Genomic DNA, 13,596 nt, shown 5'->3' on the forward strand with positions numbered 1-13,596 from the left:
TGTCATGCCATCAATATGTCATACTTTAGTACTTAGCAAAATTTGTTAAATATTTATGAAAAATTTATAAAGAGACATTAGTGGCACAATTGTAATTCTTGAAGGACTTTGGAACCTTGGAAACCAAAATCACATATTTACTATATCTAAAAAATTAAAAGTTCAATCAAGTCTAATTTTTCTTTTAAAAAAATCAATTTAAGAGAATTTAGATTAATGATTTTTGACTGAATTACATTTTTAGTATTATTGTGAAAGTTTAGTCCTCAAGTATTGTATGTGTAATTATGATCCCTCCATGTTTCAATCTCAAATTAAATATATAATAAATTTTGTTAATATAATATTAGAAGATATTATGATAATTGATATGTTGAGTGATATATATTGACATGATTTAATTACACTTTTGATCTTTTATAATCATTATATCGAAAGGATACAAGTGTAATTAAGTAATGTCAATATACATGTCAAATAATATATTAGTTTTCTCATAATCTAGTATCAAATTACTAAACGAAATTAATAGAGATGCAAAAAGTAGCACAATTATTATTCTTGAAGGACTTTGGAACCTAAGAACCAAAATTGCATAGTTACTATATCTAAAACACTAAAAGTTTAATTAAGTTTAATTTTAAAAAAATAAATTTAAGAGAATTTTGATTAATGATTTTTTTTCTTTAAATATTAACTTATTTTCTCTTCTCTCTCTCCATAATGGGTTCTTTGATGTGAGTCCTCCTCTTTTGTTTCTTTCTCTCTCCATCGTTGTTAGGTTATGATCATAGATATACTTTATTTCTTTGTCTTCTATTTCACTTTTATATATCTTTTTATTTATAACTTTTTTTAACTTTTACTTTTCTGTTTCTTTATATCTCTTGTTATCATTTACACTCTAAAAAATAGTGTACATCAACATTTTCCATCTTTGCTAATCATTTTTTTTCTTTCCATTTCTCTCTCTCAAGACTTAAATCATTTTTTAAGTTCAGAAAATATAAAATGATAAATAATTTTTACTTTACCTTTAAATTTTCATTTAAAACTTTTTTAAAAATAATTTTTAAAGTTAATAAAACTAAACTGAGAATAGAGTTATCTTACCTTCTCATATGAAGAAATACAAAATTATCTCTTATGATCAGCTCTGAAAATAATTGTTTCTGCATTGGGAGTGAGGAAAAAGTCTCAACTTGTACGAGGATGATCAAATGGGGAAACATAAATGAGTAATAAAATAATTCATATAATAAGGTTTAGGGTTATACACAGAATTCAAGTTGCTTCTTTGGCTTGCTCATGATCCATTGATTGAGATTGAGATTTTCCAATTTTCATCTCCCATTGCTAGTTGCTACCCAACAAATTGACACTGGTCCACCTCACTCCCTTGACGGATATATCCCCATCTCATCTATTGGCACCTAACTCCCATAATATATGACAGATAGGATAACTAGAATTTTGTGGACACGATGCGACACTAGCTCAATTTTACATTGCTCAATGTACAACCTCAACAGTTATGAGGAGGACCACTAGATGTTATTATTAATTTAATTAACTAATTTCAGAACTATGATCATCCCTTCAATATTTCCTTATAACGTAATATTTTGCTTTTGTCCACTTCCATCCCCTCTCCATTTCAATACTACTAGTACTGCAAACTAGTATAATATAATTGTAGCTTCTTTATTTAGTATCTTTGTATCTGTTCTAGCTAGTGCTGATTATCAGTTACATTAGTCCTCACAAGTGAAACCGGTTACAATACAGCATATAGGTGAGCTTGTGTTGCACGCAGTTTGGTTTTTCTGTGAGCACCTGAAATTTCTTTTGGAAGATAATGTAATTATTTAATGGCTGCTGAGAAGATGCCTGATTCCACCAAACCAGGGATGACTAGAAGCACCTCTTATCTAGACTCCATGCAAGTTATTGCTACTTAAAGATTCGATTCTATTCTCTTTTTATATTCAACAAGCAAGTTTGTCTTTTTTTCTTTTTTTTTTTCTTCTCTTCTTTATGGTTTTTAGTTACTAAAAGTGTGTGGTTTTATTATGTTCCAGTTATGGCAAAGGTTCCCTTGAGCTGGTATGGGAAAATGGTCAACTTCACGTGCAGCAAGGAGGTTCATCATCAACATCAAGTGTCGTCACACGAATGACTCCCTCGTGCGAAGGTTCCTTCAATGCAAAAAGTGCAAGGTTAAGCTCACTATACTCCCTCATGGACTTCCCAGTTCAAAGGGACTCTGCCTTGGACAATTCTCAACCAAATTCTCATCAAAGCAATGACCAAAATTCTGGTAAGTTTGCAAAGGCTGCTAATTCTAGCAGCAAAGGTCTTGATCGTTCCTTAGTGATAAACTCACCTAAAGGATCACCGGGAAGACAAAAGAACCCTTTAAATTCTGATACATCAAACATGGTTCCAAGAAGTGAGGAAACAACACCTCCTGATGAGCAATCTGAAGCTGTTGGTCATGATAGTATTCATGGATCTCGTGGTCAATATTTTAACCAAACCTCAAGCTCAGCAAGACATAGAGCAAAGGGAAAAGCTAATGATACTAAACAAAAATACTGTGATGAAGGCTTGTTGGAATCTTCTTCCCTATGCTCCATTGGAGCCTCAAATAACAGAAACGTGTGTAGCAGGACACATGATGATATCGATGACTCAACGTATTTAAGCAATGTAAGTGGAAAAGTATACTCTATTTTTTCACCTTCTTAGTAAGCATAGCATTGTTATCAGGTCTCATGAAGCTTGATTAACTTGGTGCAGAATGATGAAGAACCAGAAGATGTAGTGAAGGAAAAGCCTGCTTGGGAAGGCACCGGTGTCAAGAGAAGTAGGAATGCAGAAGTTCATAATTTATGTGAAAGGGTGAGGGAAATAATGTAGGAGATTATTAGAGAAAGAGTAACTTGGAGATTATTAGATTAATTAGTAACATCTTGTTGTGGATGTTGGCAGAAGCGAAGAGATAAGATCAACAAGAGGATGCGTATATTGAAGGAGCTCATACCAAATTGCAATAAGGTTTGGAATTTGGATATACATAATCCCTTCCCCCTCCTTTTCTGAATATGCTATACTTTTTTTGTACTTGTTTTAATTCTATACTTTTGTCTTGTATGTCTCTTACTTAGACGGACAAAGCTTCAATGCTTGATGATGCCATCGAATATCTTAAGACCCTAAAGCTTCAGTTACAGGTAATTTTCAAGTCTTTTACCTCTTATCAAATTGCTTTTAGGCCTTGTTAGTTAAACAGTCATATATTAAGCTTAGTGTTATGATGCAGATGATGTCAATGGGTGCTGGATTTTGTATGCCGTTCATGATGCTACCTAATGCTGCTCATCATATGATGAACACACCCCATTTACATCAGTTAATGGGACTTGGTATGGGGTTCAGGCCAGGCACAGCCATGCCTTGTAGCCTCCCTCAGTTCCCTATTACACCTTTGCATGGTATCACTGACAACAGAGTTCACATGTTTGGTTTCCCTAACCAAGTTCCACCCATGCCAATTTCTCATGCACCTTTCATTCCAATGCTTGGAAATCCTTCTACACAACCCACCCCTCTTGCAACTAGCACAAACATCAACCTGGCGGAAAACCCTGCTTCTTCCCAGTTAACTACTCTAATGGCCTCGTCCCCCAAGAACTTGTTTATTAGTGGACAAGCTGAATATGCAACAAAGCAATAAGCACCGAGTCAGGTTTCCCTTCCCCACTAGCCATCAATTTGTATCCCAAAAAGAGAAGAAATAAAATTTAGCATGTCTAAGGCAATTGCTAGAAAAGTCGATTTAAAGATTGTGGGATCTGATAATAAATATTCAGCAACTAGACACTGACACTTCATGGTTGGATGCTTTACTGCTTAATTTGAAACACTGATGAAAATGGTCATTGGATTCATTGGAAGCATAGAAGTATGGTTCTTAGTTATCATCCAGTATCATTCTGTATGAATTATTCAAATTAAGGTGTCTTATTAGGCGATGAAGGCTTCTAATAACAACACAACATTTAGAAGTTAAAACTATTGCCAAGTGCTTCATTCACTAACATTAGTTGTGATGTGCATGCTAAATATAGAATATTGTTCATACTTCAACTTTCATTCATACTTTACAAAGTGATGTTTGTAACATCTCATTTATCGTAAATTAATTTAAAAAAAATATTATTTATAAATAAATAGAATTTTAGAAAAATGATCAGGTTTTTATAAATAAATAAATAATGAGAAATAATGGTTTGAAGGAAAAAAAAAAGATATTTGATTTATTCGTTTGATAGGGAATAAAATAGAATTTCTTTTTATAAAATATTAAAAATAGATAAATAGAATAATAATAAATTGTGTGTATCCAGGTATAAATAGTAATGTTAGGTTAGAACGATGTCTCATCTTCTCCTCATTTTCGTTTTTCTCTCTCTTCTCCTTCCAAAACCTTCTTTTTTTTCTGCAGGCCACCAAACCTGCCTAAAAAAAATAACGATCTCGGACTCATTCATCGTTGGATCGTTGTGAAATTTAAATACTAGATTCGCAACCCAATTCCGAGCATTCTCACCACTGTGAATTTCGATATCATGTCAGAACTAAGAGAAATACCCTTCACATCGTAGCATTTTCCTTTCCCGTTGAAACCCAGAGTTGTCTCGGTAAAACTACGATCCCAGTTTCGTTAACCGTTGGATTGTCGTGAAATTTTGATATGTTGTTCGAGATCCAATTCCGCACACCTCCACCGTTGTATTATCGTAAAATGACTCTCGAACAACATCTCGAAATTTCACTACAATCCAACGGTTAACGAGTCTGGGATCATAGTTTTACCGAAACAGTTTTGGGTTTCTACGGGAAAGAAAAAAGCTACGATGCGAAGGGTATTTCTCTCAGATTCGGAATTATTTCAAAATTCACAACGGTGATAATGCTCGGAATTAAGAGAGGGTTTTGAGACAAATTTGGTGGTCTGTGGAAAAAAGAGAGGGTTTTGAGAGGAGAATGGAAGAAGCGAAAATGAGGGAAAGAAGAGGCAACGTCAGTGTGAAAACTGACCTAACACTATTTATAGCTAGGTTTATTCTATTTATTTATTTATTATTTTATAAAAACAAACTCTATTTTATTCTCTATCAAACAAATAAATAAAATACCCTATTTATTTTCTCTCAAATCATTATTTTAATTAATAATTATATCTCTTTATTTATTTATTTATTTATTTATAAAATCGCATTATTTTTGTAAAACTCTATTTATTTATAAATAACAATTCTTTTTAAATTAGCTTACGAAAAATGGGATGTTACATCCCACAGTCGATCCAATCACAATACTTATCGCGCATTAACTCGTTACCCTTAAAGGGTCTACACACAGTTCATCAGACTTCCATAATCTCAAGACAACACATTATCACGTCTCATGCATCATATACATGTCACACAATAATAATATTAATATGTTATGTTCATATGATTAAACCCTTCAAACAAGTTCACATAATCATATCAAAATCATAGGTAAAAAATGCGTAAACACCAAGAACACTAAATTTTATCAACCAATTCGCATCAAGGCATCAATTGGTTCGTCAAACATAATAATCTCGTAATTATAATCATAAAGACAGAATTACAATACAGTAAACATCCCAAAATAAACCCTAATTTGATCTTCTAAGGATCCCTACACATATTCATTCTAACCCCAATTGCGATAAACCCATCATTTACCTCTAAGCAGGCTCACGTATGTAGTTTAGTAGTGATAGCGACATCTCTAGTGGTTCCTTAATATTATTGAAGCTTTTCTTCTCGTTGTTCTGCTAAGATTTCCAAGCATTAAATAGAAGTAGAAGGGATTGGAACCTCAATTTCACTGTCTCTATGTGAGGGTTATTTCTCTCTCTACAGACATTATTTCACAAATCTCAACAGTGAGAATGTGTGAAAATGAGTTTCGAAGGTGGTGTCCAAATTTCACCATGATTGAACGGTTAACGAGTCGGGGATCATAATTTTACTGGAACATGTTTGGGTGTATGCATGAAAAAGAGAGAGTTTTAGGAGGGAAAAGGGAAAAAAATTGAGAGAGAGAGAGAGCGTAGAGATGTATTGTAAATGTAAAAACTGGCCTAATATGTCTCTATTTATATCTAGGGTACTCTCAGCTTATTATTTAATCTATTTTTTATTTTATAAAAAAAATATTTTACTCTATCATTGAATAAATAACCAATTAAAACATTGTTTTATTTTTTAAAACATCATTTTACTCTATTTATTTTCTAATACTATGAAGCTCTTATTTTAATTAACAAAATTTTTTCTCTCACAATTATTTAATTTCTAAAGATTCTATTAATTTTTAAATAAAACTCTTTTTATTTATTTGACAAAAAATAGAGTGTTACATGCGTGTCAGTTAGATATTGGAGCTTGGCCTTGTCGGTTTGATGCTAATTAGTAATTAGGATCTCACACTAGTCATATACTCATATTTACTTAAACAGTCTGACTCTGATCTACCACGTTACCAAAGTGTGTATAAATAAGGTTTAGTAGTGATCGTATTGTATGTTGGTATCATTAAACATGATATCCATATTTAAAATTGCAATCAGCCCATTACTAGTTAGCCATCCAACCCCGGTTCAGTGCTACATGGAAATGTGATGAGAAAACACTTAGGTTGATGGCAACACTTCATAATATTGGTTGTTTAACAACTTCAACTTAATCACCAAAGATTTTATCCTTAATAGTTAATACTGTAAATATTCATTGACAATATTTGATGATATCATATTCTCATTATAAGTTAAAAGTTGATGTAGGGTTTCAAGCCAAAAGATAAGGTGCATGCATATTGAGAATTGGATTTTTATCACTAAGGTTTTGGTGACTTAAATGCAAAGTGGAAGATTGTATTTTACCAGAAGAACCTTAGTTGAATGGATGCCTTAGAAGTTATTTTTGTTTCAACTTTCAAGAGAACTTATTTATTATAGTTGGTGACAATTTTCGCTATAAATAGAGAATAGATTTAGTGGAGAAACACACATGAAGAGAGAGTGTGTGAGAAGAGAGATTATGAACCAAAGTCACTTTATTGAGAGAAAAGTGTCTTTGTGTGAGAGTATTATTATTTCTTGTAACCATTGAGTGGGATACTCGGATTTGTAGAGTGATATACTATTTGGGGTGAGTTACAATCTTGTAATAATTTTTGTGAGAGTAAAATATTTTTTGAGACGATTTTGTGGACGTAAACAAGAGGTGTTGAACCACGTTAAATTCTTGTGTTTTTTATTATTTTTCCTACGGTGTAATCTTTGTGTGTGTTCTCACGATCCTTTGTGAGTGTGGGTAATTTTATTTGTGGGACGTTGATTACCCAAAAATTGATCATTAACGTTGGTTAGTATACAGTCTTCACTTTTCATCACTAACAATAAGCTATTCAGAGTCTCTTCAATCTTTGCAAATGTCGGATGAAAGGTACTAGTAGCATGGAAAACATAAATGCGGTGACCCAATTGAATCCAGCTACTTCCTGGTTTTTTCTCTAACCCTTTATCTTTTATGATTTTTCTCACCTTTGACATGTCTTCCCATCTTTTCCCATAAGCATATAAATCAAAAGAACATAATGGCCTAGATCATTAGGATTCAATTGGAAAATACGCTCTACAAGAAGCTAAGCCAATTTCACTTTGTTGTGAAGTCGACAAGCACCTAGTAAGCTCCCCAAGACATTGGCATCTGGTGTCATATGCATCCTTGTGATGAACTTGTATGCACCATCGAGATCTCCTGTTGTACCAATGAGATCCACCATGCATAAGTAGTGTTCCATATCTTGCTCAATTCCATAATCATAGTCATAGAGTTATACAACAACCACCTTCTCTGTCAAAGAGACTTGCATGACTACATGCAGATAACAGTGAAATAAAAGTGACTTTGTTTGGTCTAATTCCATCCTTCTCCATTTGCTCATAAAATGCCAAACCCTTTTCACCTAGGCCATGAGCTCCACTGGCAGAGATCATAGTGTTATATGTTATGACATTCCTTACCATAATTTGTTTAAAGATCTTCACTCTGAGTTCTAGAAATCCACATTTGTTATACATATCTATTAGAGTTTCCCACAAAAACATTTAATCCTAGACTAGTCTTGGTCACATAACCATGGATTTCCTTTCCCTGTCTAAAAGCTTCCATTTGGGTGCATATAGGAAGGATGCTTACTAAAGTAATGGAATTTGGCCTATGTTTAGCTCCCCAAATTCTTCTAAAGGTAAAGAATGTTGACTCAAAGTCACCAACTAAATTATACCTTATTATCACTGAATTCCACACCATGATATCCTTATCTGACATGCACTCAAATATTGACTCTACTTCCTTGATTGACCCACAATTAGCATACATATCAATCAATGCACTTCCTACAACAACATTAGGCATGAGTCCTTCTTTAAGAACAAAGTTATGCATATCCTTCCTTTGTTTCAACAACTTGAGTTTTCCCAAAGTAGGAAGAACACTTGCAACAACGATTGCATTTGTTGCTAAACCCACATTTACCATTCCAATATACAACTCATAACTTTCTTGGTATAGGCGGTTCTGTGAGTAGCCAACAATCAAGGTACTCCAAGAAACTACATCTTTATAAACCATGCGACTAAACACCCGATGGGCATCAAATGGATCACCACATTTACAATACATGTCTATCATTGCGAAGGAGAAATACAAATCACTCTCAAAGCCACTCCTCACAGCATACCCTTGCAATGCCATCCCCAATTTCACAGCCTCCAATCGTCCACACACTGGTAAGACAGATGCTACAATCACCGAATCAGGCACCAGACCTTGTTCTCTCATCTTTCCGAACAGCAGAAGCGCTTCAAGCCACTCATCATTCCACATGTTCCCACATATTAAGGCAAACCATAAAGCCAAGTCTCTATCCGGCATTTCGTCAAACATCCTACGTGCATCCTCAATGTAACATCCCATTTTTCGTAGACTAATTTAAAAATAATTGTATTTATAAATGAATAGAGTTTTAGAAAAATGATAAGGTTTTTATAATTAAATAAATAAGGAAAAATAAATTTATTAATTAAAATAATGATTTTAGAAAAAATAAAGAGAATATTTTATTTATTCATTTGATAGGGAATAAAATATAGTTTGTTTTTATAAAATAATAAAAATAAATAAATAGAGTAATTAATAAGTTGTAAATGCCCTAGGTATAAGTAGGGACGTGTTAGGTCAATTTTCACACCGACGATGCCTCCTCTTCCCCTCATTTTCGCTTTTTCCCCTTTTCCTCCCAAAACCCTCTCTTTTTCCCACAGACATCCAAATCTGTCTTAGAAAAACGACGATCTCAGACTCATTCACCGTTGGATCATCCTGAAACTTAAGCACCAGGTTCGGAACCTAACCCCAAGCACTATCACCGTTGGGAATTCAGAAATAATGTTGGAGCTGCGAGAAATACACTTCACATCGTAGCCTTTTGTTTTCCCGCAAAAACCCAGAACTGTCTCGGTTAAACTATAATCCCAGATTCACTAACCGTTGGATTATCGTAAAATTTTAATATGTGGTTATTGATTCAATTCTTCACACCTTTACCGTTGGGATTTGTGAAAAAGTATCCACTGAGAGAGGAAAAAGAATCGCACGGAGACAATATAAAATGGAGGTTTCAATCCCCTCTCTTTTTTCTCTAACGTTTGAGAACCCTATCAGAGCAATCAGAGGAAAATATTGAGGAATCTCAGGAACTTGCTAGAGATTCCGCTATCATTGTCGGAAGACACATGAGCCCGCTTTGAAATAAGGGATGAGTTTATCACAATTGGGTTAGAATGAACATGTGTAGGGATCCTTAGAGGATTAAATTGAGGTTTATTTTGGGATGTTTATTGAATTACAATTTTTTCTTTATGATTATAAATACAATATTGTTGTGTTCTATGTACCAATTGATGTTTTGATGAGAATTGATTAATAAACTTGAGTGCTCTTGATGTTTTTTTATTTTGGCCCATGATTTTGATTAATTGATTTTGATATAATTGTGAGAAACTATTTGAGGGGTTTTACTCCCCATGTTGTGATAAATCTTTTGTATAAATTGTTATGTTGAGATTATGAAATGATGATTCAAATTGTGAGTATGTGATAAATTGAACATGTGATGAATGATGAAATACATGTGTATTGAGATGAGATGTGTGTATTGAGTTGTGAGTTATGAATTATGCAATCACATAATTGTAAGACCCTTTAAGGACGATAAGTATTGTGATGAGATCCACTGTGGGAACCCGACGAGTTAAAATGATTTTGAAAACAATTGAGCAGTTGTGTGTATTGCATAGTTCATAGGTAAAATGTATATGATTCATGAAGTGTGGTAACATGTTAAATTGATATTATACCATTGTGATTGAGATTGAGTGTATGTGATAAACTGAATATGCACGTGATTTAGATGTTGTGTGCATTGAGATGTTGTGTGCATTGTGTTATGAACTATGAATTGTACAATCACACGACTATAAGACCCTTTAAGGGCGACTAGTTAATGTTAAGTCTTTTAAAGGGCGACGAGTTAAAATTATTTTGAGAACAATTGAGGAGTCGTGTGTTTTGTACAGTTCATAGATAGAGTTTGTGTGCTAAAATGTTTTCTGAGTTAGACCTGAATCAGGAGGGAGAGACCTTGACGAACTCTTTGGACTGTAGGCCTTGGGGGTCACCCGGTTTGAGTGCTCCTTTAAGCCTATGTTGATGCCATATGGTTGGAGCATTCTCGCAAAACACTGTGACCCTGACTGGTCTCCCTATGATTTTACCTAGCGAGAGTGACCTGACTTACTAGTATGTGATTTGTCTTGTCATGTACTTCTAGGCACCCGACGTGGTTTTTTACTGACATGGTACCACATTGCATATAGGATACAAGAAAATATATCTTTTGTGATGAAAAAAGTTGTGACTAAAACCTTAAAAAATCGCCACTAGAAATATTTAGTGACAATATTTTGATTTGTCACCAGTCGTCACTAATATGCGAGTCACTGTTATAATAGTGACAATATTTTTTGTTGTCACAAAAATACTATTTTATTGTGAAAACAAATATTGTCACTAATATTTTTATATAATTGTCACCAATGTCCTATAAGAGTTTATATTGACAAAATAATTAATGATAAAATGTTATTGTTAGTGTTAATTTTTCATCACAACTAGTTACTAATTGTAATTAGTATGATTTTTATTTCTATTTTAAAATAAAATATTGTTTTATTATCACTATTATTTTTTAAATATATCAATAATGATTGAAAATTATTTTTAAATGATGGAATAATTATCATTGAAATAAAAGTAAAAAAAATCAAATAAATCAAAGTTTACATTAAAATATAACAAAGTCACTACATGTTGAACAATAAACTAAAAGAGTAGTATTAAAAAATACATAAATCAAATACATTAATATGATATTTAGATTCTCATAAAAATAATAAAGCGCCAAGTAGGTGATTTCGATAATTCTTTCCAATATGCCTACAATAAGTAGTATCTTCGTACGTTTCAATCCTGCAAATAAATATAAAAAAATAAATCAGATAAAAATAAAAATGATATTTTGGTTTTAGAAAAATGACCACATAATAAGTCTAAAAGAAAATATTCAATAAAAGAGCTATGTATTACTAACCTGAGCACTTGAGTTAGTAGGTGATTCAGAGGTTGACAGTTCTTCCAATATGCCTACAATTTGGTGCTTCACTTCATTTTCAAGATTTTGCTTCATTTGTTCTCGATTAGTTTCAATTAACTCTTGTTGGGATTGTACTTCAATATAAAGTTGGGTAATGACATCCTCTTGCTTTTTTGTAATATTTGTTAATTTTTGCACTTCCGGCTCCAAATTATTTGTTCGATTTTGTGCATTTTCAAGTTGATTTTGAATAATTTGTTTGTGTGAAAACTTCTTTGTTATTGGTGCACTACCAACACCTTAATAATGGTTTGACTTTCTTCCTATTTTGAAATTTCCTCTTGATATATATCACCCACATTCTCCAAAGCTTCCTGTACAATGTGAAAAAAGTATGTATAATTTTCATAAATACATTAAAATCTTCACATTATTAGTTGACAAATGGAAAGAAAAACATTTCATAAAAATACAACTAGATGTGATATCATAATACAATTAATGTCTTCAATTCTAATATTGACATCAAGACTTTAAAATGAATTTTTTCTTTACCATGATTTCTTCTCCTTTTGGAATGCACCAAGTTCCATTAGATCTCATATGCGTGGCCTTCCAAACTTCTACAGCATCTGACCATTCACCAGATTTTGAATCTTCTTTCTATTAAAATTAAATATAGTAAAAGACAAATTAAATAATATAAAAATAATATAATCTAATGTATGATGTCTTTATATAAATTTCACCAAACATTCATATATCATATAAAAAATAAAAAAACGAGTTATTATTATATAACTTATAAGAAAATGAATATAAAATATTAAAAGATGTTACCATTTCAAATGCCTTTTGCACAATTAATTTTGTGCCAATAATTGATTTTATTTCTTGCTTGCTTCGATTAGCTTTGTTTGCCAAGCTTCTTTCCTACATCAAAGTATAAATGATTTTATATTATAAGTATAAACCTATTAAAAAAATTTGTTCAAAATAATAAAATAAATTTACCTGAAATTTTGAACCACTCCACTTGTTTTTAATTAGCCAATTCCAATCTTCTGGAGAAACGTATTTTGGTCTACCTTTTTCTTTAAGATAAGCTTGATGTAAATGATAAAGCTTATTTTTGTTTTGAGATTGAATTTGCTTCATTGCATATTCTTTCACCTCCCCAGATAAACTAAAAGCATCCTTATATCATAGTTTTTCATCAAAAAAGTAAAAATTAAATACTATCAAGATACATTATCAAACCAATTTGAAGACATAACTAATATTCAAATATATAAATAAATTTAATATAATTGATCTAAATATATACTGACCTTCATATGTCGCCACATTTCATCTACATCATCCTTACTAATTTCACTCCAACCATTAACTTGTAAAGAAGCTTTCTGGCAAATACACACTTGTGCCTCAAACTTGAAATATTTTGCATTTATTGTATTCCCATGTCCCTTCTTTATGACATGCTCGCCTAAAATAAATAAGATAAGTTATAACACTTTCAATGATAATTTTTTATTAAAGATTATTCTACAAAGGTACCTGCATTTGATTCAACTTGTTCTACATTGGTAAATTCTGAATCATGAGATGCATTATTAGGTAAAGACTCCTTCACTTTTTTTTATCAAGAGAGTGGTGTATGGATGAATCATTATAAACTCTTTTAGAATTCAATATCGATGATTTCATCACCTATCAATTACAATGATTAATCATAAAAATAAGAAATAAAATACAAGTTAAACTTGT

The 13,596-nt window shown here is 32.2% G+C and overlaps 2 protein-coding genes across 4 annotated transcripts; one reads left to right on the forward strand and one right to left on the reverse strand.

The window, feature by feature from the left end:
• The first annotated feature begins 1,576 nt into the window (after positions 1–1,576).
• Positions 1,577–4,077, forward strand: LOC114370212 (transcription factor PHYTOCHROME INTERACTING FACTOR-LIKE 15-like). 3 transcript variants are annotated; one of them, XM_028327501.1, is made up of 6 exons: positions 1,577–1,942; positions 2,082–2,712; positions 2,803–2,904; positions 2,995–3,060; positions 3,171–3,236; positions 3,326–4,077. In XM_028327501.1, exons 1-6 carry the CDS (start codon positions 1,872–1,874, stop codon positions 3,737–3,739), a joined length of 1,350 nt encoding a protein of 449 aa, XP_028183302.1. In that variant the 5' UTR covers positions 1,577–1,871; the 3' UTR covers positions 3,740–4,077. The 3 variants fall into 3 exon arrangements, with proteins under 3 accessions (XP_028183302.1, XP_028183303.1, XP_028183305.1); XM_028327502.1 differs by having other exon boundaries at positions 1,579–1,999; XM_028327504.1 differs by having other exon boundaries at positions 1,579–1,795.
• Positions 4,078–7,752: 3,675 nt separating this feature from the next.
• On the reverse strand, positions 7,753–9,089 carry LOC114371734 (putative pentatricopeptide repeat-containing protein At3g23330). Its single transcript, XM_028329086.1, has 3 exons — positions 8,398–9,089; positions 7,990–8,093; positions 7,753–7,913 (listed from the first exon to the last, which is right to left on the reverse strand). Exons 1-3 carry the CDS (start codon positions 9,087–9,089, stop codon positions 7,753–7,755), a joined length of 957 nt encoding a protein of 318 aa, XP_028184887.1.
• Between the last annotated feature and the right edge of the window lie 4,507 nt (positions 9,090–13,596).

Source organism: Glycine soja, chromosome 10, assembly GCF_004193775.1.
Source record: "Glycine soja cultivar W05 chromosome 10, ASM419377v2, whole genome shotgun sequence".
Classification (NCBI taxonomy): Eukaryota; Viridiplantae; Streptophyta; class Magnoliopsida; order Fabales; family Fabaceae; genus Glycine; species Glycine soja.

What these genes read in the sequence shown, in the direction of transcription:
- LOC114370212 (XM_028327501.1), top strand. Translation starts at nt 1,872, where the DNA reads ATGGCTGCTGAGAAGATGCCTGATTCCACCAAACCAGGGATGACTAGA. An exon ending in ACCTCTTATCTAGACTCCAT is followed by an intron (nt 1,943 to 2,081) that starts GCAAGTTATTGC and finishes ATTATGTTCCAG; the next exon opens with TTATGGCAAAGGTTCCCTTG. An exon ending in TCATACCAAATTGCAATAAG is followed by an intron (nt 3,061 to 3,170) that starts GTTTGGAATTTG and finishes TCTCTTACTTAG; the next exon opens with ACGGACAAAGCTTCAATGCT.
- LOC114371734 (XM_028329086.1), bottom strand. Translation starts at nt 9,089, where the DNA reads ATGGGATGTTACATTGAGGATGCACGTAGGATGTTTGACGAAATGCCG. An exon ending in TGGAATTCAGTGATAATAAG is followed by an intron (nt 8,094 to 8,397) that starts GTATAATTTAGT and finishes GATCTCTGCCAG; the next exon opens with TGGAGCTCATGGCCTAGGTG. An exon ending in TATTTCACTGTTATCTGCAT is followed by an intron (nt 7,914 to 7,989) that starts GTAGTCATGCAA and finishes GAATTGAGCAAG; the next exon opens with ATATGGAACACTACTTATGC.